The sequence below is a fragment of the Amblyomma americanum genome, chromosome 10, assembly GCF_052857255.1.
Source record: "Amblyomma americanum isolate KBUSLIRL-KWMA chromosome 10, ASM5285725v1, whole genome shotgun sequence".
NCBI lineage: Eukaryota > Metazoa > Arthropoda > Arachnida > Ixodida > Ixodidae > Amblyomma > Amblyomma americanum.
The window spans coordinates 116,061,214-116,088,913 of NC_135506.1; the positions used below are offsets into that span (position 1 = coordinate 116,061,214).

The window sequence follows — 27,700 nt, forward strand, 5'->3', positions numbered from 1 at the left end:
GTGCAAAAACCTTTCAACATTGCCTCACCAGTGCCATGGTGCAGTTGTCACACTCCATTAGCAGCTGTGTCATCACCTTGTCATCATAAGCTTAAAAAAAAAGAATTCCCGCCACTTAGACCCCACAAAAACCATTGAACTGGTGCTCGGCTCTTATTGTGTGCGACTGGCTCATCTAGGTTGGCATGTTGGGTAGTGCGAGGCCTGCCACATTACGAGGACCCCTAAACCTGTGAGGACTGTTTACCGCAGCACGTGTGCCTCCTTGATGTTGCAGGCTGGCAGACCTACAGGCCGAAGTGTACCAGCAGACAAATCTACCAGCGTCCTCGCAGCTGCTCCTTTTGCCTGGCGGGGGCCTCCTTGGGAGCACCCTGGCCCGTGGGGCCTCTGAACTGCCCGCCACCACACTGGACAGCCCCTACCTGCTGCTGGACACCAGCAGTGCTCATGTGAAGGCAAGTGCACCTAAGCCTTGCTTAAAGGTTATTTACACCAGCAGCTGTGAAGGCTACATTTTTTTGTTTAGTGGCATTGTTGACGTTGTAGCACATTGAAACATGAAATCGTGACAACACGCCTCACTGATTAGTTGGAATGGCAGTTACTGATTGGCCTGAACACAATGACTGCATTCATGATGCCACAAGTTTGCCCTCTCTCTGCTTCCATCCTCCCCCTTGTTGTTGCTGCATCAGCCTTGCGGGGAATTTGCATGTACCAAGGATGACACTAGGAGGAATCCCAGAGCATGATTTTAGAATAGGTGGCCTCGAGCAGGCACAGTTGTCAAATAACTTCTCGGATCAAAAGGCCATGATTACCTGTGTTGACAATGAATTATTGGTATCGGCAGCGAACAGATGGGGTTCAAACGTGATTGTGTGTCTATAGCTAGCGCGCATCATCCACTTTACTGCATTTGCAATCGTCATTTATTATTTTTTGTCTTCACCTCGTCCCCTTTTTTCTGTGTGTGCTTGCACCCCCCAATCCAATGCAGGTGCAACCTGGAGCTGGTGCACAGACAGCCCGGTTCCCGGCATTCCCCTCGCCCACGTCCACCCTGGAGCATGATGCGTCCCAGGCTAAGACGTGCTGCAGTGTGGCGCATGCCATGCAGCGGCTACTCGACCGGCTATGCCGCTGCCACCGCCAGCTGGCCAGAGCACCCCACGCACTAAGGTGAGCAGGGCACACAGCAGGGCAAGTTGGAAGCACTTCAGGGGTACTTGATGCTAAGTTTTGTAGCCAAGGCGCACTGGCATATGCAATGTTGCTTTCTGTAAAGGCAGCTTCTCTCGATAACCCACCGCCACGGTGGTTCAGGGGTAGGGGCACTTGGCTCTGAGCCAGAGGACCCAAATTCAATCCTGGCTGCAACAGCTTTGTTTCGATGCAGTCAAAATGCAAAAGGTGCTAGTATCCGACGCAATGCCGGTGCACATTGAGGAACACCCAGTTGGCCTAAATTGATCCAGAGCCTTCCACTGCGGCATCCTACATATCCTCTGTGCCTCTTTGAGGCTTTTAACACCACAACTTATATTTTTTAATGCAATCACATTAGAAGGGCCATGACTGCGTGAACTGTGAACTGTCCGGCGTTCGCGTCACCATCTGTGTGAAGCCTCCAGGTGTCGCTTAGGGGGAGTTCCTGCTCTCCACCTGCCACTTGGTACAGTCAAACCTCGTTATAACGAAATAATCGATATGACGAAGGAATGACGACTCCCCTTGGAAGCTCATCAACACGGGCTATAACGGAGCTACAGGTATAACGAAGTAATCGCCGGGCCCCTTCATCGTCGATATAACGAGGTTCAACTGTATACATTGGAACCCCCTCTATAGTAAAGTGACTCGGACCAGTAAAAATCTTTACTATATCAGGGTCTTTACAATATCAGTTGTTGGTGATGGCATGGCTCTGACTATGCTCTCTGGTAATTCATTGGCTACTTACTAAACTCAGTGTTGCTTTTATGAAAGAAACACTCACAGATATCTTCCATCCTGCTCTTGTTGTTCCTTTATGTGATTATTATTTACTTTGAGTTGTCGCGCTTCATGTTATCACGTTTTCCATTTTGTTTATATCTTCAGGAAGTACCGCATTTGTACAAATACAATGGGGCAACAAATATACCTTGAGTGCGTAAACACGGCCTCATTTTCCGTAGCCTTAGCGTCAATTAAGAGGCAGCAGTTATACGCGCTACAGAGTCGAGGCGCGGCGGTTCCGTTCACGCAATACCTCACACACTGCCGCCACCCATCCATTTCTTGCCGCCGCTTCCCTGTGCTTCGCGCTGCCGTGCTGCGAATGTTCGCCCTCTTCTTACATTCACTGAATTTTTACTGTCTTTCCTTTTTAGGCGATCCGCGCCTCCTCCTTTCTGCATTCATAGCCTGCTTTATTTTTATTTTTATTTTTTCCGTGCGCGCCGAGCACTTATACCCCTGTCACACGGGCACTCTAAAGGCACTTTGAACTAATGCTCCTTTACGCTCCCAAAGGAGCACTACTTCAAGGGAGTTCGTCCGTGCTACACGGTCGCGGAACGACCTTCGCAAGAAGTTTTTAGCGCCCTCATCGGCGAAAAGCGTTATTTAAATTGGAAACCTCACTGCACATGTAAATACATCAATGTCACATTTTTTTAGTTAATTAGTTTTATAACCGTATTATGTTAAAGCAACGCAATTTTAACTGCAATAATGACATGATTTTCCAAATACAGAGCATAACATCACAGTGCTGGCCACACTGAGCCCAACTCGCTCGTATATCTGGAACGAGAGTATGGCGTGGTGAGACTGCCACAAAACAAATGATCTTATATTTTAAAACACCACTAATCTTATGAAGTGAATTTATAAAACGAAACTTGAACGTTTCTTTCTTCAATTTATTTATGCTGTTAACTCGCTGGGAGAGAGAGTACTCCCTTGAAGCCTCAAAGGACGAACTCGAGCTGCCTTGTTTCGAAGCTTCTTTGAGCTAGGTGTCCTTTGGCGCGTCCGTGTGGCAGCGCGCGTTCGTCCTTAGAGTAATGGAGCATTAGTTCAAAGTACCTTTACAGTGTCCGTGTGACAGGGGTATTAGCCTCACGGCCCCCAAGAACTTTAAGAAGTTGGCTTCTTCTCACAGCTTCCGAGCTTGGTGGTAAAGCTATCTCAAAAAGCGCCGTTTTATCATCTTTGTACACATTTACGTCCGAATATCGGCCTCGCACGCTGCGTTGTCATTATTCTGCAGGACGTATGTTGCCACGACCAGAATATTTTTAATATAGTCGTTTTATTTGAAAAAAATATCTTTACTATTGCCGAAAAGAATGGACAGTCATGTAGGGGATGTAAAATGGGACCAGTTTCACTTTATCCTAGTTTACTATAGTGGGGTTGTATTGTAACACCAGCTAGATAGCAAAGCACTGGCTCTAACGAAACACTGGCTAGAAAAAAAATGCTGGCTTGAACAAAGCACTGGCTATGTAAGAAATACGAGCTATGATGAAACACTAGTGATAGCAACTGGTAAGGGCACTTTAGTGGCAAGTAGTAGTGATTGGGTTCTAGTGATGACAGTTGCGTATTGGGCTTACAAACAGTGGCAGGGGTCGCAGTGCAGAATGATAGTACAATGGAACAGAAAGTAGAGAAGTATGCTCTCGCGTCTCATCAGCATAAACCAATTGATAGCCCCTCAGTTATTTTCGTAGCGAGAGCTACATTACGATAGCATTTCTAGCCTTCAGTGTCGCGGCCACGTGGCGGCGCCACCACGCTGTCATGTGGCTAGTCAACGTGGTGTGGAGCAGCTGCCGGCGGCGCTGCGCCGTGGCTGATCACGTGGTTGGTCACGTGACCAGCCACATGGTGCGGAGCAGCTGCTGCTGCCGGCAGCGCAGTGCGGCGAAGCAGAGCTGCCACGGCTGTCTCACAGCTTTGTCACAGCTGTGCCACAGCTGTGTCAAGCTGCCACAGCCGTGTCAAGTGGGACGAAGATGAAGAAGGAAGGCCCAGAGAAACGGAGCAGCGAAAGACTGACTTTCCAATTCCACTGAGCAAGTTCCACTCGGCCAGCTGTAGCTATCGCATCACTCCAGGTTTAACCAGAGCTAAACCACCGCCAATTTTTTTTTTCCTTTTCCTTAATAAGTATTGCGCTGGTGTGTTGTTAGGTGTTGAAAGTATCACTCAATATTGATGTCTGTTAAACATGGGCATTTAAACAACATTCAAACAAGCGATTCATTACATGCTATCCTTGGAAATTTTGAAGCTAGGTTATTTCTTTTAGTACTGTATCATTTTTTAAGGGGGGACCTGGCTCTTAAAGCTATTCTTATTTTTTGACCAAATTTGATGAAATTCACTTTTTATTCAGTTTCTTGCACTGATTTCAGATATCTAGTGTTCTTTTTTTCAGTGGTCCAATTATGCACAAAGGTAAATGAGATTACTGGTTCATAATTTGCTTATTGATAAATTATTAAATTGATAAATAATTGATAAATAAATTTATAAATAACTTATTGATAAATTGGAAAAAAATTCAAAATAGGGCAGTCCACTTTGTCCTTGGAAATTATGACAGGACACTCAGTATCTCAGAAAGCAAAAGGAATCTTCAGTGGCCAGAACTTAAATCTCGAAGAAATCTGAGATTAAAATTTTTTTACATATTTTCTATTCCAAGACTGGTATAGACGGAACGAAATATTTGAAGCCGCCTTTCTATGTCTCAAAGCGAAGGGACCACAATTTAAAGCTTTATGAATTTCCTTTTAAAGGTGACATACTCCGATGTATTCGTTTTTTCTGCGTACAGTTCGCGAATGGAATGCCTTGCTGCCACATATTGTTAATGTTGTACCAAATGAAGCCTTTTTTCACGTGTTAAGTGCATGATTTCTTGTTTTGTGAACGTGAGTGCCCCCCTGTTGTAATGCCGAAAGGCTATGCAGGTACCAAATGAATAAAAAAAATAATAAAAAACTATGAAAAAATACCCACACTACAGAAATTAATATTAACGTGTGGCTAGGTACTAGAAAGCATAAGGAATACAATGTTAGAAGTAGTTTTTTGATGTAACAAATATTATATATAGCGATGCTATAGCAATCCAACGTTCATTGTTCCAATGTGGGTACCCTATTGTCTGATCTAGAGCAGAACTGCTAAATTTTAAAACCTAGATACGAAAATCTGTCCCTAATATTGTGTGCTTTGCACTCTTAGCTACATGCCACAACAAAAATTATGGTTCTGCCTGCGTTTAAGGCTGGGATATCACTTCCGGAAATTAGCAAGAAGTCGAAATTGGGTGTTTTGAGAAAACGAGAAAAAATAAATAACCCACATATGATCAAAAATGCAGAAAAAGTTAGTTTCATATTTTGCATCCTATGTAACCAGAAGCCACCAGGAATGTAGTCAGTCTGACTATGGCCACCCAAATGGCACTTCCCCAAGCTTCAATTCATCGTAGAGTTTTCGAACCGATTGCGGGCACAGAGTCGTCTGCTTCTCAGCAGCAAGAGCCGCAGCGAGCACTAATTTCGTCTTCATGTACCTCTGCTATGTTTTGGTGTGAAGGCCGTGGTGGGAACTGTTCATCGCAGCAAAAACATCGTTTAGCACCGTTTGCTGATTCCTGGTGGCTTGCATCCCGCGTGCAGCTAGAATTCTTACAACGAGCGGTTTGTTCTTTGGTTGCCGTTCATGCAGGGCGAGCTCCACACCGACGCCACATCACCACAGCACGCGCGCCTGATAAGTCTTTATGCCGAGGCCGTATTCTCGTTCACCTTTGCCTATAGTGATGCTACCACCGCACACTTCACACTTCACGCACGACATCATCGCGTTCACGGAGTCCAAGTTTACGACAACGAAGCCCGTCTCGATGTCGGCTTCACCCTGCAGTGGAAAGCAGTGGGGCTTATTTATCCAAGGCATTGGGGTTTAAGGACAGTGAAGGGAAAGTAGATTTTAAGCGGGTAGAAATAACCAAGCGAAGGTTATCTGATTGGTGGCTAAAATCAAGAGAAGAGTAAAATTTCATAAGTCATGGCTAGGTGTCTTGAGCCACAACCCAATTTAAAGGGTTCAGCCGTATTCATCTATCCATCCATCCATTTTTATTGTCGTCAACTTTTTCCTTCGCCGCAAGCACCCGCTCTCTGTATTCGGCGTCTGCATCACAAGGTCAAGCTTTTTGTGGCTGTCAAAGGCACGGGAGTTGTGGTAGCTTGTTGGTTCACCGTAGTTGTGGATTTTGTGTGCTGCCGCTGAGCGTTGCAGTTTTAGCACGGTAGGCAAGCAGCCTAATAGCTACATGGCTGGAAATTTGCTCTCGAACACAGCAGGCGTGCGGCGGGCAGGAAATTCGACGTGGCCGAGAATTGCGTCCATCGAAAAGGTGCAACGAAAAGAGTGCATTGAGGAACACAAGCTGCAAAAAGCACACTTTTTGAGGCAAGCTGGGCAAGTTTCCTGAACTGGAAGAAGAGCTACCCTGCTGTGTGATGGAAGTGCGGAACAATGGCTACGTGTTGACAGCAGACATGCTGCGCAACTTGTAAGATGAGCATGCACCAGAGCATAGCACAAGTTCGGAGTCTGAAGACTCCGTGAGCGACTATTGAGTGTAGAATAAATGCCGCTCATTCCCCAATTGGTGTGTTTTTACTTCAGTTTTTTTTTCAAAAGCACATCGCACTTAGGGGCCGCATCCAGAAAATTGGCCCTCGAATCCGAGAAAAAAAGAAAGCACGACCCTTACACGCATTTATACGGTATTCTGTCTCTTGAAGAGACAGGCCAACTATGAACCTAAGGGACAGTGAGCTTGCTGTGCTACATTTGTCAAGGCCAGTGCACTCTTCTACAGGACTCGTGAAAATTTCCCATGCGACAGCTTGAGCATAACTGCAATGGCAAGGGACACTGGCTCAGAGTGCACTTCTCATTGCACACTGGCGGGGGTATTGGCGCACGCTGGATGGAAAAATCTTTATAAATACTGATACCCACTAGAGAAAGACAGAGGTGATTGGAACCTTAACAACCTCTTATTCTCAGAAGTGACAGACCGGATAAACTGAGGTCCACACAGGCATGACAACCCTTTTTCTGTTGCACCATAAAAATAATTCTGTCTCTCCATCTGTGTGTACGAAGATCCCAAAGTATTGTCTGGAGTAGCATTCTAGGCTAACAACCAGGCAGACCTCTCCTGTGTTCATTAAAGTCTTTCCTCTTTCTCCAAAGTATCGCTAATACACACACCCCACTCTGGTTGTCTATGAAATTTTTGAAAGACACTGTGTGTAGAGAGCAAAATTTTAAATATTGTTTACAAGTGCTGCGGGCGCCTGGTGTCCGAACATCAAGGAAGCATAACCCTGGCTCAGATACCAGCTAATATTATTTCTTGTGGGTGGAACATGACAGAGGGCAGAGTTTAAAATTTTTGTCAACCCAGTTTTATCTCTGTAGAGTAACTTTCATTCTAAAAGGGCCATGGACACCTTATTTTGGTTGCATGGTTCACCATATGGTATTCATGTATGACCACCTAATAATTTCATTTCTTCTTGATACTGTTTCGGTTTCATCAACCGAAAGGGGGCTTTGACGCATTGGGAGTGTTTGGGAAGCTAATATAACTCTTGATACGTCACTTGTTCTCACTTCTATTCTTGAAGCAGGCTGTCTTAAGCATAATTTGAAGGAAGTCAACATGCAACTAAAATTAAGTGTCTATAGTTATATAGATGTTTATGGATTTTTTGGACTGTTCTATTTTTCGGAGCATTTTCTGGCCCTGCCAAGTTCGAAGAATCAGTCGGTGAATGTATTTATATAAAGGCTTTGTGCAGAAATTGACGCAAGACAAAAAAAAAAACAACTATCGTGTGTCCTGTCTCTTACTTTGGTCCCTGTCTGTGTTTGCGCTAGTCAGTATGTTTCACTGCTACAACCAACTAGCCCAAATGAAAGCCTTAACAAGAATAATCCAGCTTTGATGCCGGGAGAGGTAATGTGTCTCATTGTGCCACTATTTTTCAACTGCTTTTGATTGTGACGGCAAATTTCAACATTGAATTTTAACATGGAGTATTGCTGCAGCCCTTGCGTGCAGTTTGTTGGACTCTGCTGAGGATGTCACTTTTTTCTGCAGCTGTGTGCTGGAAGAGCTGACGGAGAAACAGCTTGCCAAACTAAGCCAAGCTAAGGCCATCAACAGCTTGCTGGACCAGCTGCTGAGGATACTCTCGTCCAGGTGAGCTCTTAGCACAGGACTATGTTCAATACTCGTAGGTGTTCAAGCGCGGCTTTTTTTTTTCCATTTCCTTATATTTTTCCCAGATATAACTTTTTTGGTTTGTTCAGTTCTTGGTGCCTCACATTACAATAGAACCTTTTTAATTTAGTGCCCATTAATTTGGAAAACTGGATAATTCGGACCCTTCATTCTGTCCAGTCAAAGTCTACTATATCTCGTTAAAGGGACTGGCAGCTGAATTTTAAGGAGCTAACTTTTTTTGGTGCAGCGGAAAATTACTGTGTAAGGTGCTCGTTCTGCAGCAGTTTTGTTAGAAACACTGTAAAGATTTTTACTGAGAATTTTTCAATTGTTGGATGGGCCTGTTTTTATGTATCTATGCTGAAACCATGATCAGCAATTGCCCTTACAATTGCATGCTGACAAGTGTGATGTGCCGGAAAGTGATATAAATCTCACCCACCAAACAGTAATTGAACAGGTTTATTGCTGTGTTTACACGATTTCAAGTCGACCTTTTTTTAAAATTTGAAAGTCCGAAGTGGGGGGGTCGACTTGCAATCAAAACCAAAGCACTGCACATAAATATAAGTGAGACAAACGAGATATCTGGGATGCTGCCGCATGGTTGCTACAGCGTGGTTGCTACAACACGGTTGCTACAGCAATTTTGTTTGCTCTGCGGCTCTAGCCAGTAGCATTCGGCTACTCTTTGGGCTTTTTTGGAAGGATTTTTCTTTTTTATTTTCAATTGTGCACTCGACACTCAAGGCAGTGTCGATAGTTGCTGGAAGGGCTGCTGCTCCAATCGCAGCGGCACCACCACTCGGAACGGCAGCACTTCCTGGGAGTGAAGGTAGCTGATGGAAGAGCCGACGCCACTCATGCATACCGCACACAGTTTCTCTATGGCTCTGGCGCATTTAACAACTGCAGGCCACGTTTACCAGTTTTTAATGTAGTGCTTTATCAGGCGTCATTTGTGTTCTGGGTCGGGTAACCGTCCTGTGCTCGTTCACAGCTACACTCAAGGTGGCTGTCGTTCTTTACACCGAAGAAATGAACAAACAATTGTGCATAGGGCTGCGAGTTCGACATCTCTGAATGGGCAGGTGTGGCGGCTGCAGCGAGGTAAAATTTTTAGTTGTTCCATGCGATGGCATGGTGCGGTTGTTTGATAAGTGGGGGATTTTGCTGGACGACGACGTTAGAACGACGCGCTGTGGGACTGCGATGGCGACGGCAGTGCTAGTGAGGAAGATGGCACAAGTGCAGACGATTAGGCCATTGACTTATGCATTTTAACGCGAGAGCGTTAAGGAGCTCGTGAGGTAGGAAAGCCGTCGGCGTCGCCACAGTGGGCTGCCACGGCTCCATGGTATCACTCTTTGTGCTGGCCTTCAGCAGCTGTTCTGTCAACGCGCAGAACCAGCACACCACCCCGCATGCGGCAGCCGATGGCAGTTGCTGATAAGCGGCGGCAGCGGCCTGATGACACTATCGCATTCTACTCTTGAAGCCGAAGGTTAAGCGTCTTCAAAGTTTTTCGTTTTTGAATGCGCCCACGGGCATATATATATTTTTTTTCCTGACATGCGATATGGGGTGGTTGAATTGCAATCATGTAAATAAGATGTATAGTAGCGCCCATCTTAGTTTCCACTCTCAAAGCTATTGCGACCCAGCAGTGTATGCCTCATCAATTAAAGTTTTAGTAAACCGTGATTTCCACTTCATCCACGGTATGCAAAACACTGTGGCACCATCCAAAAGCTGAAAACTAACAGCGCTTCATCGGCAATGCTAAGGAGTGTCGTTTTTCATCGAAGGGCACACCGCAGAGAGCATGAGCTGTAACAAAACATGACATGCTCGTAAAAAAAAAAAAAAAAATACTGCACATGACAACCAATCAGTCAAATTTTAACGAGATGCAATCACGTCGGGGGATACACCAATAATGGTAAGGCCTCGCCTCAATAGGCACTTAAGTTCGATGCAGTTTTTGTTAAGAAATTAAAATGATAGATACTTGTTTAGTTGATATTTAAGTGCCCAATTCTTACAATATCAGGCAAGATCTTTTCTTTCCCAGCATAATCTCATGACTCATTTTGTTCAGTTGTTGGTCCCTTCAATTCGGATGAATTTGGCCACTTTTCAGTCAATTCGAACAGGCAGCAGAACTCGTATATGCCCTTGTTGCTGGGGGTGGGGTGCAGATGATGGTGAGTGAGTGGCTTTTAAATGTGCAATAAAGAGGGATCTGGACTCGTATTTTTACCGCGGGAACTCTATCTACACTTTCCGGGCATTCTTAGAAACGTCGAATTATTGTCCTGTGTGGCCGATTGCCCTAATTAAATGGGATTAAACGCCCCGGCTCCCGCCTTTTTCTTTAACTCAATGCGGTAGGTAGGAGTCAACCAACGCGTCAGCCAGTCCCGTGGCGGCTTGCCGCTCTGCCATCGGCGGAGTGATACGTATATCAGAGTCCACGTGTGTTTTTATTTCCATGGGCATAATTTGTGGCTATATTGCCTGTGACTGAAACTGTTTATTCACAGAAACCTAAAAAACAAAATAAAAGCGAAAGTGAAGCAGCCATGCAACTGGCCGAAGGGCACTCCACGCGTGGGTGGACTCCTCCTACCTTCAGTGTTGAGTTCAGAAATAAAGGCGGAAGCCGGGACATTTAATCCTATTTAAATTAGGGAAATCGGCTGCACAGGACAATAATTCGAAGTTTGTAAGAATGCCCGGAACGTGTAGATGGAGTTCCCGTGGTAAAAAAACGAGTTCAGATTCCTCTTTGGTGCACCTTTAAGTCTGGCCATTATAACACGAGTAGCGTTAACCGAAATGTAAAGGCGTTGTACTCATCGCTGCAATCCTCGGTGAAGAACGTACAACGGCGTGCCTTTTTTTTTTAATGTGTGTGCAGAACCTTCCATTTTCTTTGTTTTCGCTGTGGCGTTGTCGTGGACCATGCTGCTGGCGTTCTTGGTGTTACACGGAAGCTGCAATTGTTTTACATTAGATCTAGTGCGTGTACACGAAGCCTGCTGTTTTTTTCTTGTGCGTGTGCATCTGTGTGTGCAAGACTGGACCAATTTTTTCAGTCTGATGCAGGGGAGGCCTGTTGGTGTGCTCGAGATGTAACGAAAGTGTGGTTGGCTTTCTCTCACCGTTGCAGCCACTCGAACCTCTCTGGCATGGTGGAACTTGTCGAACCACAGACACAGCCGACTGAACTACAGGGGCTAGCACGGACGCTGTCGGACAAGCATAAAAGCCAGGCTGCTGTGAGTGCCATGCATGCTAACATCTCTCCCATAGAGCATCCAATTTCATGCATCTTCAGTGCTTATAGGCTCATACCTCACTTGCACTGGAAGATTAGATGTTGCTCGAAGTAAATGAGATTTAGTGTACTGAATGTCATTTGCTGCCTCTCAGTGCTGTGTGGTGAAAAATGTTGTTCATGGATCATTGCACTAGGGGCGTACAAAAGCAAAATAGCACTGTAGCAGACCAATTTTCAGGACTCCAATAATTAAAAGACGTGCAATATTTCGAGCTTTTTTTTTTTTTTTTGAGGAACTGTCACACACCTCATTTTTTTTTTGTTCAGAAAGTAGGAGTTTGAACAATTGTATTACAAGGGTCAACTTTGCAGGCATGAAGCAGGAAAAAGAAAACAGCACTAAAATGTAATGCAAGGGTCGACCTTGTGGAGTGGTTGCAAAAGAAAAAAAGCACGAATGTAATGCTAGGAATGGGGCCCCAGTGTACATAAAATTAGGAGTTTAGCAACAAAAATGACTCAAAAAATGGCTTTCCTATGCCTCATCTTCATCAGTAGCCAAGGTGAGGCCTTCCTCAAGCCTTAACATAGTGCGCCAATTGCTAGAGCTAAACCCCGTTACAGTAGAAGCTCGTTAATTTGGATGTCCGGGTAATTCGAACTGCCGGCTTGGTCCCGGCCAACACCGTTGTAAGTCTGTGGCATTGGACACTCGCTAATTCACACGCTGTACGGGTCTCGCATCCATAATTGAAGCAGGCTCCAAAAGAAGGCCAATTCTAGGTATGACCGGTGTGGCAAGAGATTGCCATAATAGCCCTACTCAAAACCTGTATTCTATGTGGCATAGTTGCTCACCCACTTCTCACATGCACACAACGGCAGGCATGACAACGAACGGGCAGCCCCATATCCAATAGCACTGACTGCTTAGTTTTGGTTTCGCTTTTCTGAGCTTCGCATCAGCCCACAGCGACGGCGGTTGACCACCGAACATCAACGAGCAAACCTAACCCAGCTCAGCACAGTTTCCGGGTGCTGAGTGGCATCTCGCTGATGTTTTCTTCACACTTTTTTTTTCTCTTTCCACTTTGGCAGTTTCTTTGCTTGCATCCGTGTGATTTTGTTCTTTCAGTGTGCGCCGAAACTTTGCTTATCGCGTGCTGTTCGCAGTTCTTGCGGTGAAGCCTTCTCTAACATGACAGTGCCGCTTATGATGGGTGCAACGCAGTAGCGGTGGAGCTTTACTGTGTCACTCCATGAAGGATGCAGGAGGCCCTTATGTTTTTGGAGTTCTGCCTAGATGCTCACGACAGTATGCATGCAATAAAGCACCTGCCCGTTAGGTTGTGGGCAACCTGCTGGATGTGTACACCAGGCCTTCAAGGCCTGGGTGAAGGGTACACCAGGGTGAAGGCCTTCAAAATAAATGCCTTCAGGGTAAAGGCCTTTAGGTCCAAGGCCTTAGGGTGAAGGCCTTCATGGTAAATGCCTTCCGGGTGAAGGTCTTTAGCACTTAAGGAGCTCAAGTGCCCATCGTAACTAGTGCTGCTGCATGATATTGCACGCTTAGCATGCACCTGTTAATTTTTTTACTGCACTTTAGATGGGTAGGTTTGATCATAGAAGGTTGATCATAGACAGGCCGCCATTGGAATCTGAACCTGGCAACGTTTAACGCTAGAACTTTAGCTAGTGAGGCTAGCCTAGCAGTGCTGTTCGAGGAACTAGCGGGAATTAAATGGGATGTGATAGGGCTTAGCGAAGTTAGGAGGACAGGTGAGGCGTATACAGTACTAAAGGACGGACACATACTGTGCTATCGCGGGTTAGAGGGTAGACGAGAACTAGGTGTGGGTTTCCTCATTAATAAGGATATAGCTGGCAACGTAGAGGAGTTCTACAGTATTAACGAGAGGGTAGCAGCTATAGTAATTAGGCTGAATAGGAGGTACAAGCTGAAAGTGGTGCAGGCCTACGCACCCACATCCAGCCATGATGACCAGACCGTTGAAAGCTTCTTTGAGGACGTAGAATCAGCAATGAATAGAGTAAAATCGCAGTACACTGTACTGATGGGCGACTTCAATGCGAAGGTGGGCAAGAAGCAGGCTGACGACCACGCGGTAGGTGACTATGGGATAGGCTCTAGAAATAGCAGGGGAGAGTTATTAGTCGAATTCGCGGATAGAAATAATTTACGGATCATGAATACCTTCTTCCGCAAACGAGAAAACAGGAAGTGGACCTGGAAGAGCCCCAATGGTGAGATTAAAAATGAAATAGACTTCATACTATGCGCTAAACCTGGCATCATTCAGGATGTGGCCGTCCTCGGAAGGGTGCGTTGCAGCGACCATAGAATGGTAAGGTCTAGAATTAGCCTAGACTTGAAGAGGGAACGGAAGAAGCTAGCGAAGAAGAAGACCATTAACGAGTTAGCCGTAAGAGGGAAAGCACAGGAGTTTAGGATAGCGCTGCAAAACAGATACTCGGCTTTAACTGAGGAAGATGATCTTGATGTTCATTCAATGCACGATAACCTGACATCAATAATTACGGAGTGCGCAGTAGAAGTAGGCGGTAGGACAGTTCGAAAAGATACCGGGAAGCTATCTCAGGTGACGAAAGATCTGATTAAGAAGCGCCAAAACATGAAGGCATCTAACACTACCGATAGAATAGAACTAACGGAGCTATCAAAGTTAATAAATAAGCGCAAGGTAGCCGACATAAGGAAGTTTAATATGGAGAGAATCGAGCATGCTCTAAAGAAAGGAGGTAGCCTAAAAACAGTGAAGAGGAAACTAGGCATAGGTAAAAACCAGATGTATGCATTAAGAGACAAGCAGGGCAATGTCATTAGCAATATGGATAAGATAGTTAACGTAGCCGAAGAGTTCTACACAGACCTGTACAGTAGCCAATGTAATCAGAACGCTAATGAGAAAGACAGCAGTGCACAGCAATGCGTCATCCCGCCAGTAACGAAAGATGAAGTAAAGAAAGCCTTAGAAGCAATGAAAAGGGGAAAAGCAGCTGGGGAGGATCAGGTAACAGCAGATCTGTTGAAGGATGGAGGGGACATCGTGCTAGAAAAACTAGCCACCCTGTATACGCAATGCCTTATGACCTCGACTGTACCAGAAGCTTGGAAGAATGCAAACATTATCTTAATTCATAAGAAGGGAGACGCCAAGGACTTGAAAAATTACAGGCCGATCAGCTTACTATCCGTTGCCTACAAAGTATTTACTAAGGTAATCGCTAATAGAGTCAGGGCAACGTTAGACTTTAATCAACCAAATGATCAGGCAGGCTTTCGTAAAGGATATTCTACAATAGATCATATTCACACCATCAATCAGGTGATAGAGAAATGCGCAGAATATAACCAACCTCTATATATAGCTTTCATTGATTACGAGAAAGCATTCGACTCAGTGGAAACCTCAGCAGTCATACAGGCATTGCGTAATCAGGGGGTAGAAGAGCCTTATGTCAAAATACTGGAAGATATATATAGCAACTGCACAGCTACTATAGTCCTCCATAAAGTCAGCAATAAAATTCCAATAAGGAAGGGCGTCAGGCAAGGAGACACGATCTCGCCAATGCTGTTCACCGCATGTTTGCAGGAGGTATTTCGAGGCCTGAATTGGGAACAGTTGGGAATAAGAATAAATGGAGAATACCTAAATAATCTGAGATTTGCTGATGACATTGCCTTGCTGAGTCACTCAGGAGGTGAACTGCAAATCATGATCAACGAGTTAGACAGGCAGAGCAGATCGATGGGTCTAAAAATTAACATGCAGAAAACCAAGGTAATGTTCAACAGCCTAGCAAGGGAACAACAGTTCACAATTGGCAGCGAGAGCCTAGAAATTGTGCCGGAATACGTCTACTTAGGGCAGGTAGTGACAGCTGATCCGGATCATGAGAGGGAGATAACTAGAAGGATAAGAATGGGGTGGAGCGCATATGGCAAATTCTCGCAGATCATGAGTGGCAGTTTACCAATTTCTCTCAAGAGGAAAGTGTACAACAGCATAATCTTACCGGTACTCACCTACGGGGCAGAAACGTGGAGGCTAACGAAAAGAGTTCAGCTTAAGTTAAGGACAACGCAGCGAGCCATGGAAAGAAAAATGATAGGTGTAACGTTAAGAGATCGGAAGCGGGCAGAGTGGGTGAGGGAACAAACACGGGTTTATGACATCCTAGTCGAAATCAAGAGAAAGAAATGGGCTTGGGCAGGGCATGTAATGCGAAGGCAAGATAACCGCTGGTCTTTAAGGGTAACGGAGTGGGTTCCAAGAGAAAGTAAGCGTAGCAGGGGGCGGCAGAAGGTTAGATGGGCGGATGAGATTAAGGAGTTTGCAGGCAAAGGGTGGATGCAGCTGGCAAAGGATAGGGTTAATTGGAGAGACATGGGAGAGGCCTTTGCCCTGCAGTGGGTGTAGTAGGGCTGATGATGATGATGAGATGGGTAGGTCACGACCTGCCACGATGGGCAGGTGGCCATCGTGGCAGGTGGCCCACCGGGTCGTGGACGACCTGCCAGCAGGCTTTGTGGCCAGCTATGCAAAACACATTACAGCAAAACACACTATGTGGCTGCGAGTGGGTTTCGAACCAGCGACGGTGCGAACAGATCAGCTTCACCGGCCTTTACATAAACCACTGCATCATCGCTGCAGCCGAACATCCTGTGTGTTTAACTGCCAGTCTTTCATGCTGTGCTTTGGATGTCATTGTTTTCATCACCTTCCATCCGTGCACAGTGGATCGAGAACGCACTGCTATTGCATTGCCCTTTTAAGCCAGGCCTTGAACAGAAACTGAAGTGAAAACCAGTTTTTTTTTTTTTCCTTTCTTGTGTACCTAGTACAGTAAAAGTTCATCAATTCAAACTTCAAGGGCCCGAAAAAGAATGTTTGAATTATCTGAAAGTCCGAATTAACGAGTGATCTAAAAAAACTAACAAGAACTGCATACATAATGGTAAATTTAATGAATGACTAGGCAGTGGTTGCTTGCTTTTAAGATGAGAACATTGTAACAATGACTATTTTTAGCTGTGGAGCTGTACCACTGCCACCTCGCAAGCGGCAGCGTCGCACGTGAGGAGGCTTCACGGCATGTGTACAGAAATGCTCAGCAGTGCCGAAGTGGCAAGGAAAAAAAGGAGGTAGAAAAAAACGGCGTGGCACGTCAGTCGGCACCCCAGTTGCACGTGGCATGGCTCGATTGGCTGGCTTATGTGGGCTGGCGCCAAGCTCAGAGAAGCTAAACCAAAACTATGCGGTGCGACTGTCCTGCAGCATAGAAATCAAGTTTGAGGAAGGCTATTTGGACGATCGCTTGCCATGACTGTCACACCTTGACATGGCCTCCCTTTGGGAGCCCGTTCTAATCAACCAATGCGAGCCCCATTGCATCAATAGGCAAGCTTGTGACACCATACACTTACATAGGTGTTGGCCAGGACCACGCCAGCAGTTCAAATTATCTGGATTTTTTAATTGCTGAGCTTTTGCTGTGCAGGCACTTCTCTATAGGCAAATGGCTGAGTGACTGCGGTTCTAGGTGGGTTCTCATAGGAACGACATGTCACCGGCATGTTCGTACGGTATGTCACAAAAAATCCTTGAAAAATCAGAGCAGCCACATTCTTGGCACATTGTTTAAAGGATCGGGTTTGGTGCGTTACGAGGTGCATGCAATTCCCATTTAACCAACAGTAAATGAGCGCACATGTACCTCGACCATGCAGAAATGCCCTCGGGCAGCAGCGTGGTCTCAGTACAGACTTTTGCAGGTTGAAAGCAGGGCCGGTTTTGTAATGCTTATTATGCGTTTTGATAGCCAGTGTGTAGCTTGTGTGTTCGTTACACGGGAGTACATCCATTGTCTGAGATCTCTGGAGTACCACAGAAATTGTTCCACGGCTGATTTTGAAATGTCAAAAGACCTATGCTGACAAATTTCTGAAAATTGATGTTGTTCGGGAACTATCCAGTCCTGTATGTGAGTTTTCTCTACCTATTTCATGACAATGAAGCTTCTGCTCCAGCTAAGTTTTTCACGGGTTTCACAAGTTTCTTTGTGGTGTGATTCGGCTGCATCTGGCAATAACACTTGGTGCCTGTTTATTAGCAATGCTTAAGGGTGGACATGGGGATCAAACCGCAAACATTGCAGAAAAAATCGATTTTTGAAGCTAGGTTGTACCAAAATGGTTTATTTATTTATTTATTTATTTATTTATTTATTTATTTATTTATTTATTTATTTATTTATTTATTTAACAAATACTGCAGGCCCTAAGTGGGCCCTAGCAGGAGGGGCGAAAAAAAAAATACAGCATTTTGTATATCAATTCATTATCAATTCATATCAATTAGCTGAAAACGCACTAAAATCAATTCATTATCAATTCATATCAATTAGCTGAAAACGCACTAAAAGTGCACGAAAAAATTTAATTTGTCAGTGCGCAGGGTGAGAAAACAGTTATAAATTGCGCAAAATCACCGCAGTTCACGGAGCCATATCTCGTATTTCCCGCCGCTGAGCGCCGCCATCTTGGTATCGTTTAGAACCTCTGTTCCGCCGTTTTTTTTTTGTTTTCTGAATTCTTCAGTCGTCGCCTTCTTGTAACAGTCGCACGAACACAAAAGCAGCGCGGGTATGCCAGGGGTGGTCACACGGGCCCTCCGATGAAAGCGGGCCTCCGATTGGCTGCAGGTCTGAAAGGCACCTCCCCATTGGTTGCTGCTGCGGCAGCGGGCAAGCTGGCAACGAGAGTGAACCGCTGTTTTCTGCTTCACAAACCACACCGGAGTCTTATTTGACACGCAGAATTCGGATTTCTGAAAGCCCCCAGGTTAATAATGGATCGTCGCTCATTTGAAAAGAAATTTTCGACGAAGCGTTGTCGGAAAACGGAAGCACAAGCCTGCTATGGCGAGAAAAAAACGGCAGCCAGCGGGAGAAGCGGAGCACCCAACTGAACATACGGAAACGTGCCGCACTATCTTGCACTGCGTTACTCCAGCAGCGAAGCCGACAGTCGCCCTGTGCCATCGACGCTGATAACCCAGTCGACGGAAGACGAGCCAGCGGAGTCTCTTGCACCTTTGCGTACGACTGCTCGAATCGGTAGCCGAGATCGCAGCATTGGAGGCGACGCCGGCAGAGACAGTGTGCTCTGTTTCTGGTGCATCGTGCAACACGTACATACAGCCTGCTAGTGAGCCTCAATCGTCGATGAACTACACTGCGATAGCTGAAGATTCACCGGACGAATCGTCGCCCGAATGTAGCACCATTCAGACACGCATCGAGCCGCATTTTGTGTCGTCGGCAGTGACGGCGGAAGAGCAGACATGCAACGTTCGCGACTCCCTTCGCGCAGCTTCCACAACTGAACGGAAGCTTGGTCAGCACTGTCAAAGGACGAGCATGCCTCGCTTTTTGCAATAGTGACGGCAGTAAATCAGGCAGTCGTGAAGTACAATTCAAGGGAGCCAAGGAGCCTACTCGGCAATGTGTGCCACCTTGGGTGTGCATCATGGTGCCCTTGCCGTCCAGAGGGCTCAAGAAAAGGACCAAGAACACCTGAAGAAGGCGTCCAAAGCCCACCAAACAAAGGCAAAGGTGCAAGAAGATGCCTGACAGCAATGATGGAAAATATTACAGCTCCGGTGCTTTCTAATAAATCTGCAGTGCTTGCAAAAACTTGGAGCTAGTTTTCTCAGAAGTGAGCTTTGAGCCGACTGTCCTGCTTGCAGAAAGCATAGAACAACTATGCCTTGTGGGATTTGCATGGGGTTTGTTGCACTGTATTTCTTAGTAAATTTTCTATGGAGTGACATTCCTATATTTTTAATATCTCATTTTTTTTACTGCTTAGCTAAATTGGCATGTTGATAACAACTGCATTTTTTAAACATGGATATAATGTCCTGTGTAAAAAAAAAATAAGGGTGATAAAAATATTTGGAGAGTGTCACTTCATGAACTAATCATTTGGCTGAAATATAAAAGCAACTATGGGCTTCTACTGCATTTTTTTTGTCACACCAAGCTTTCTGCAAGTTGGGTGCAAAAAAAAAAAATTTGTAATGTCAAAACTACTCAAGACATATCAATGAGACTTTGTAATTACTCATTCAGCACACTTCCCAATAACCGTGCCAGATTTCATTGCTCCACTACAAAAAATAAGGAATTTCACTCTGATCCCCACCTCCCCCCTTAACTGGGCCATAGGTGCTGCCATTATTCTCCTGTCTCCTGACCTCATTCATGCACTTGTGCAGATCACTGACCAACTGTCCAAGCTGACAAGACCAACTGTCCAAGCTGACAACGGACTTGAGCCACTTGGAGCAGCGTGTACTGAAAAACCAACCCTTGCGGCAGAAGTGGGATACTCTGTGCTCTGACGTGCCCCACCTGCAGGGATGGTGGGTGCACCCCTCTTTTTTTTTTACCCCTGCCACCAGTGTCAGAAAAAAAGAGTTCAAGGTGTATAGGCACCGAATGCTGGGTCACGTGCTTCCTTCTTTGCAGTGATACGTAAGACGTCTAGCAGTACACATGCGAAACCAAACAGAACTTAGCCATGCCCAGTAAAGGATTTTGAAACGAATTTTTCCTCTCGTGTTATTCTGGTTTTGGCCAAATGGTAGCAACCACATCGAAGCTTAGTTCAGGTCATGTGAGGCCTTACAAAACTGCAGTATAACCGCTGCTTTGTTCTGATTTGCGTCAACTCTTCCGCCAACCTAACTGAAGTGCTCGAATGACCACAAGTGAAAAAGTGCCAGATGTCGTTGCGTTTGTGTGCCTCACGTGATGTCACAGCCACTGTTTGACTGCTGAAATTGAAGTGACTCGATAGAAGAAATTCACCGATGAAATACTTTACTTGGCACAAGTGAATTTCACGTGCTTACTTTTATGTCTTGCGCATCAGTACGGAGGAAGAGCATGCTACCAAAATTTGATGTCCTTATCATTATACCCAACTTCTAAATCATGTGGAAATGTGATTTATTTCTGCTCTGCTTCCATGTCCAGCTCCGAGACGGCTGCAACATATGTGCAAAAGATCCGTGAGAGCTGGCAGGTCCTGGCAAGGGACAAAGCAGCCAGAGGTAAGTGGGGCTCACCTTGCTTTTCGCTACTTGTGGACCCTAAACTGCTAAGGTGTTTGACCGCTATTAATTTGATAGCATTAGAGTTGTCACACCAAAACCCCGCCGATGTCCTGTGTCACGAAATCCACTGATTGGACTGGTCCAGAGAGGTCCCATGAATTGTGACGTCATCACAGCCTGTCCCACCAGATTGTGAGCAACCTGCCCACTATTGCTGGTGGCATTTAATACAGCGATTGGTCGAGAGCAGCCGCGTGACCTTGTGGCATCATCACAACCTGCTCACTGGGCTATGAACAAACTAGTTTCTGAACAGCAACCTAGGTACAGAATCGAAATCAAAAATTGGAAAAAAATGTGGCATATGCAAATGTCGGCACCGTCGCAGCTTAAAGGATAGCTGCTACTGGAGTTAGCAATCCGAATAGGGTGGTATTCTTTTTGTGGCCTACAACACCTGTGAGTATTTTGCTTGCAGAAGTTGTTGTCATGTCTGAATTCTTAAATGCCATCAGAGCAAGGGTACCAGAAGCGTCTAACCGTCAGCCTGCAGAACAGGACCCTTGGTGCTGTAGTGGCCTTGTACTGGAGGCCATGAGGTGTTATGTGTTCACGATTGAAACTCTCCTCAGTGCAATATCATTGCTGTCCTGCAGCAGACCCACTGCTGCTGCAGTGGCCTATAAACAAGGACAACTGGGACATAATGTCATTCTCTAAGAATTTGAACATTCAGCTGAACATTCAGCCGCCCCCGGTCACCTCCACTGTGCTGAGGTCAAAGGTCATTGGTGAATCAACTTATCAAATCAAAACTTTGGTGAAATTTAGTAGGGTCAGTCATCAGAATGGAAGCGAAGAATTAATTCACTGGCCAGATGCGGGACAGTGAGTTCAGAAACGAGTTCCTTGTCGTAAAGAAGGATTAACTAGGGGATCCAATCAGCTTTGGCTTGTTTTTCTGTTGCTTGCAAGATACGTAGTGAGGCAACTGCTTTAGAATCGAGGCAGTGTTAGGCTGCCACAATAAATGCATGAGGGAAGTAGAAACACTGCAATTCTCGTCGCAGCTGCAGGTTCTGTGCTGTGCATATGCAACCTTGAATGTGTGCAAATGCTTGGGTAATGCTGTCCTTTGTTCTCCTGAGCCCCACTTTGTGTGGTTTGCACTGCCGTCCATATTGTGCGGCATCTCCTCATTGGTTGTTTCTTGGCCTCTTCCAGAGCTCTCATTCCACGACAAGCAGTTCCACACGCTGGAGAAGTAAGTCCAATTCCTCTGCTGCCGGTAATGTCTGTGCAGGTGGTGGGAACTTTCCCTGCCTAGCTTGATGAACTTGAAAACTGTGTATAGCCAACTCACAGTAGCTTGTAGGGGAACAAAAATTTGTTCTAATTACCCAGAGTTTAGAGTAAGGGGGACCTTTTTTAATATATGTTTTTGATGTTGACTGCTGTTGACAGTCCGCTGTAGTCAGCATATTGACAAAGGTGAAATGAGGTGCAAATGCACATGACTAAGCTGTGTAGTAAAATCTCGGAAGACGCAAATGTCATAATATTGCAAAAATTATTTGTGTCTCCACTCGAAATTTGTACGGTGGAGGTTGAGAAATGCATTGACATGAATTTATTTATGGCTGGAAAAGTCCCATTTGACCTTCCAAGTGTGTGTGTGTGTGTGTGTGTGTGTGTGTGTGTGTGTGTGTGTGTGTGTGTGTGTGTGTGTGTGTGTGTGTGTGTGTGTGTGTGTGTGTGTGTGTGTGTGTGTGTGTGTGTGTGTGTGTGTGTGTGTGTGTGTGTGTGTGTGTGTGTGTGTGTGTGTGTGTGTGTGTGTGTGTGTGTGTGTGTGTGTGTGTGTGTGTGTGTGTGTGTGTGTGTGTGTGTGTGTGTGTGTGTGTGTGTGTGTGTGTGTGTGTGTGTGTGTGTGTGTGTGTGTGTGTGTGTGTGTGTGTGTGTGTGTGTGTGTGTGTGTGTGTGTGTGTGTGTGTGTGTGTGTGTGTGTGTGTGTGTGTGTGTGTGTGTGTGTGTGTGTGTGTGTGTGTGTGTGTGTGTGTGTGTGTGTGTGTGTGTGTGTGTGTGTGTGTGTGTGTGTGTGTGTGTGTGTGTGTGTGTGTGTGTGTGTGTGTGTGTGTGTGTGTGTGTGTGTGTGTGTGTGTGTGTGTGTGTGTGTGTGTGTGTGTGTGTGTGTGTGTGTGTGTGTGTGTGTGTGTGTGTGTGTGTGTGTGTGTGTGTGTGTGTGTGGCGTCATCATCGTAGTGGGTGGGCAGTGCCACCACATATAGCAGGCAACATTTCAGTGCCACTCCCACCCCCAAAACTGCCTCTTTTTTGTCTGCGACAATACCATGACAGTAGTTGTGATGCAGGGATTCTCAGTAGGTGTGTGTGAATAGTGAATTCTCAGTTCGAAGCAAATTCAAAGTGAAAAATTCGAAAATTCGAAAAGTGAAAGTTCGATTAGTTTCGAACCGAAGCAAATATTTTCGAACCGAAGCAAATAGCCTGCGGAGCAAAATGTGATAGTGAAAAAAGAAAGGCAGTTTATTAGAGCTCAGTAGCATATGCCAAAAGATACTAAAGCACTAAAATAAAAAAGAAGCAAAATAAAAATAAACGCTTTCAAATTTGCATCAGTCGGTGTCAGACACTAGCCAAAGTGTACTAGGCATCATAATCTCAAATACTTGCCATGTGATTCTTTACATGCTGCTGACTTTTTTTTTTTACAAATTGCTGACAGATTTTCGCTATGCTGATATTCAAATGTGTCGCATCTGATGGCACAATTTCTCCGACCCCATTCACGCGGCATACATTCATGTGACGCATATGCGTGACCAGCCTGATGTGCTCCTGCCGCCAAAGATGTATTCGTGGTTAATGAGCCCAAAAAAGGTTAAGACGGCAAAGAGGGAGATGACAACACAACACAAGTGCTGTGTTGCGTTGTCTTCTTGTATGCCGCCTTCGTCTTTTTTTTGCGTTCGTTTCATCCTGCCGCAATGGCTCAGTGGTTAGGGCGCTCGGCTACTGGTCCAGAGTTCCCGACCCGACTGATCCCGACCGCGGCGACTGCATTTCGATGGAGGCGAATGTGCTGTGCGATGTGAGTTAAAGATCCCCAGGTGGTTTATTCCGGAGCCCTCCACTACAGCGCCTTTTTCTTCCTTTCTTGTTTCACTCCCTCCTTTATCCCTACAAGCCCCGCTGTTCAGGTGTCCTCTATGTGAGACAGATACTGCACCATTTCCTTTCCGTAAGACCAATTTCAACCAATTTCATTAACCATGAATATGTACCAACTAGTCCAACTGCTCAGGTTAGCGCCAGAGACATGTTACGGTCTACAATTATGTTGGTTACATTTTTCAACTCTAGAGGGCGATAGTCATCCATGAAACAAGTTTCGTGCCTTTAGTGCTTGTTTTAAGCCTGACAACAGTCATTTCGTACGTTTTTCGTGAATTTGGCAGTTAAAGGGTTAAATTATGTCCAGCAGCTCCTTACCAACTTTCAGGCAGTAGGTGTACCATAGTTAAGGGTTAAATGGAGAGACATGGGGGGCCATTTGCCCTGCAGTGGTCATAGTCAGGCTGATGATAATGATGATGAGTTTGCTTATATCATCAAGCAACTGGCACATTCACAATTTTGTGTGCTGAAATATATTTCACTGGCCATATTTGTTTCTTGTTTTTTTTTGTTCGTTTTTTAAGCCATGCTTTGATATGCACAAGTCTACCATTTATTCCTGAACAAGCATGTGTCTGTGGGGGTATTCTCATACTCGAGAGATTGCTCTAGTGAGATTGTTTCCCACCGTTTCTAGACGCTGAATGAGCCCTGTATTTCTGAGGCGTGTTTTCATGTGCTGGCTAGTCAGGAAACGCCTGTGTGTGCAGGAACAAGATCCGGCAGACGTGCCAGAAGCTGCTGTCGCTGCTGCAAGAGCGCTGCCTGCAGGCTTGCCACAAGATGGCGCAAGCGCTCGAGACATGGACCAAGTGAGTGGACTCTCGCTTGTGGATGATATGGAAGATCGTGAATAGTGACTTAGTGATATTGCTCAAGAGGGGGGGAGTACATAAACTGTTTTATCTTGCCAGTGCTCACTACTCGCCTGTGGGACAGAAACTTGGAGGCTGATGAAAAGGCTTGATATTAAGCTGAGAGCAACAACAACTTAGGGAGCTTTGGGAAGGAAAATTATAGGCGTAACGTCATGAGATGGGAAGAGAGCAAAGTGGGTCAGGGAATAAAGGTGAAGTAACCAGCAATGACATTACGGTTGAAATATGGAAAAAATGGGCATGGGCAGGGCACGTAATGCGAAGGGAAGATAACCACTAGTGGAGTGGATTCAAAGAAAAGGCAAAGGTAGCAGGGGGAAGCAGAAAGTCAGGTGGGTGGACGAGAGTGGGAAGTTTGCAGGATAAGGTGGCTGCGACTGGCACCAGACAGAAATAATTGGAGAGATATGGGAGGGGCCTTTGCCCTGCAGTGGACGGAATAGTTGGGCTGGTGATGGTGGTGGTGGAGGTGATGAAGGTGATATGAGAGAGGGAGTACATATTATTGTCTCTGACAGTTTAGAAAGAGCAACTGCCTTGCAGTTTCGCACTTTGTGAAATTCTGTGCAAAGTGTACATGGAGTTGCTGCCTGAATTCAGCATATAGTACCAACAGAAACTTTACCGAATTTAGTACCAGTCTGAGATTGTTCTCTAACAGCGTGTGCAGGCAGCAGATAAGCGAGGGGGAAGGGGGTCACAGCATTGAAGAAAACTAATGACAAGGAAATAAAGCATGCCGATTGTGGCAAATGTTGAATAACAATAGACTGGACTTGTGTTACCAGCCATTTGGTACAATAATGTCTATAATAACATAGCAAGCTCCGCTGTTTAAGTGGGAATGACTTGGCGCATGTCTGAGGCATGGTTGAATGTTGCAGGGAGGCGCTGGACATATATGCTCAAAGCCGGAGCCTGGACACGGAACTGGACAGTTGCATAGACATGGTGGGTTCTTATGGGGCTGCTGTAAGCAAGGTGCGTGTGTGTGTGTGTCCCCTTCTTATATTCTTTTTGATAGGACTGTGCAAATAGTGTTATATATATATTTTCGAAAAATTTTGAAGCAAATATTTAGAGTACTTCTGGTACACAAAAAAGCTGCAACAGCACAGTAGGCATTTTCAGAATCGTGCATTTGTCTAACACACCATGCCATTGCATGAAAAAAAGGGCTGCAGTGAAGCTTGGTCACATTCATTGAAGCTATTGTAAAGTGGAAGGCTGGGAATATTTGGAAGAATAATACCAGAGGAAACGATGCAGACACAGTAAAGACACACAGGACGACCCTGCGTCGTTTCCACTGGTTTATTGGTCCAAACATTGAAGCTATGTGAACTTACTGCAAAAAATGGCCATCGGAAATTTGGGGAGTGAACATACATGCAGAGTCAATGTACGTAGCCATCAGGAATGGCAATTCACATACGATGTGCTCAAAGTGATGTAAGCATATGGTGCGAAAATGGAATTTTCGTACCTAGAAAGTGGCTCATACCTTATCATTGTGTTCATTTCAGCTGGCTGTGTATGTTCTCTCGCAGTGTAGTAAAGGTTTCGTTGCTAGTCAGCACAATATCGTCGTGCTTTCTTCCTGTGCCCTTCGCTTCACAGGCTGTGCTTCTCAAAAGCCAGTTTCAGTGATTTGAAGCGTCTCGCAGCGTACTCATGGAACAGCTCAGCAGTAGCTTTCCTGGCATATGCGTATCAGCAAGTCCCTGCATTGTAGTGTGTGAAGCACTCGTGCCATGAACGTCCAAAGGTTAATAGAATGGGACAGAATTTGCTTGTCGAAGTCTATGGGTTTCACCCACTGTTGTTCTCTGTTCCAGGCTGGGGAGGTGTTTGAATCGGTGTCTGGTGACCTGGTGTCCGACCTGAAGGCACAGTGTCAGAGGTCACACGATCCAGCTGCTGTGCAACCCTCCATGTCATTGGTCTCGGACAGCAGCCCTGCACTGTCTGTCGGTGACGGGTCACTGAAGAACAGCCGCAAAAAGGAGCGCCTTCCTCGGCCACTCACGCGAGGGTATGGTTTGCTGTCATGCAGTGCTACTCCCTCTCTGCACTTTCCTTCCTTTAATGGCAATTGTCGCACTAGCTAGTTCCTGCTTCTGGTGTATATTCTCCGATAGGGGCGCAGGAAAGTGACCACATGGGTGAGCGGGTGGCTTTGTGTCAGCAGCGGCACACCTGCGGTATACATTCGCTGACTGTTTTTTCGGACTCCAAAAATTTGGGCATGCTTGATTATTCAGACTGCTTCTCAGCACCGCCACTCTCCCCCATACACCGTAATGTATAACAACCACCAAAATTTCGGACACCGTGCAACATCTCCTTTGATTTTTCTAACACTCCTTCAGCCAACTCGATCAACAGCATTTGCCCCCACCGACGCTGGCCGATGCACGATTCAACTCACTGAAGGGGGGACACCCCTCTTAGAACTTTTTTCCTTATTTATGGGTGGATCTGGTTGAAACTTGCACCATTTGTATATTTTTGCATGCTGATTTCAAATATCTGATTAGTTCTCTGGTAGATGAAATAGTTTTCAAAATTTCACCTAATTCTTGTTGCTCGTTTGGAGGTGAGCTAATTACTAAACACTCTATGGCATGATGAGAATAAACCTGCCAGAGTGATCTAGAAGGATCATAGAGTGCAACAGGACAAGAATTAATGTGCTAGAAGAACTTCAACCAAAGTTACACCTAGTCAAACTTTTGTTACAAAAAGCCCAAGTTGGCACCCAAGATTGATAATTTTGTAAATGTTACAAAAAGCGCAAGTTGGCACCCAAGATTGATAATTAATTTTGTAAATGTTGCCG

General features: G+C 45.5%; 1 protein-coding gene across 1 annotated transcript in view; it reads left to right on the plus strand.

The window, feature by feature from the left end:
* LOC144106853 (inhibitor of nuclear factor kappa-B kinase subunit epsilon-like) overlaps positions 1 to 27,700 on the plus strand; it is a 91,615-nt gene that overhangs the window by 45,615 nt on the left and 18,300 nt on the right. Inside the window, exons 10-20 of the mRNA XM_077639799.1 lie at positions 278 to 458; positions 1,004 to 1,185; positions 8,201 to 8,302; positions 11,502 to 11,614; positions 13,305 to 13,307; positions 19,972 to 20,089; positions 20,706 to 20,782; positions 22,010 to 22,049; positions 24,691 to 24,792; positions 25,743 to 25,839; positions 26,697 to 26,893. Of these exons, the coding sequence (XP_077495925.1) occupies positions 278 to 458; positions 1,004 to 1,185; positions 8,201 to 8,302; positions 11,502 to 11,614; positions 13,305 to 13,307; positions 19,972 to 20,089; positions 20,706 to 20,782; positions 22,010 to 22,049; positions 24,691 to 24,792; positions 25,743 to 25,839; positions 26,697 to 26,893 (1,212 nt within the window). The remainder of the gene's footprint in view (positions 1 to 277; positions 459 to 1,003; positions 1,186 to 8,200; positions 8,303 to 11,501; positions 11,615 to 13,304; positions 13,308 to 19,971; positions 20,090 to 20,705; positions 20,783 to 22,009; positions 22,050 to 24,690; positions 24,793 to 25,742; positions 25,840 to 26,696; positions 26,894 to 27,700) is intronic.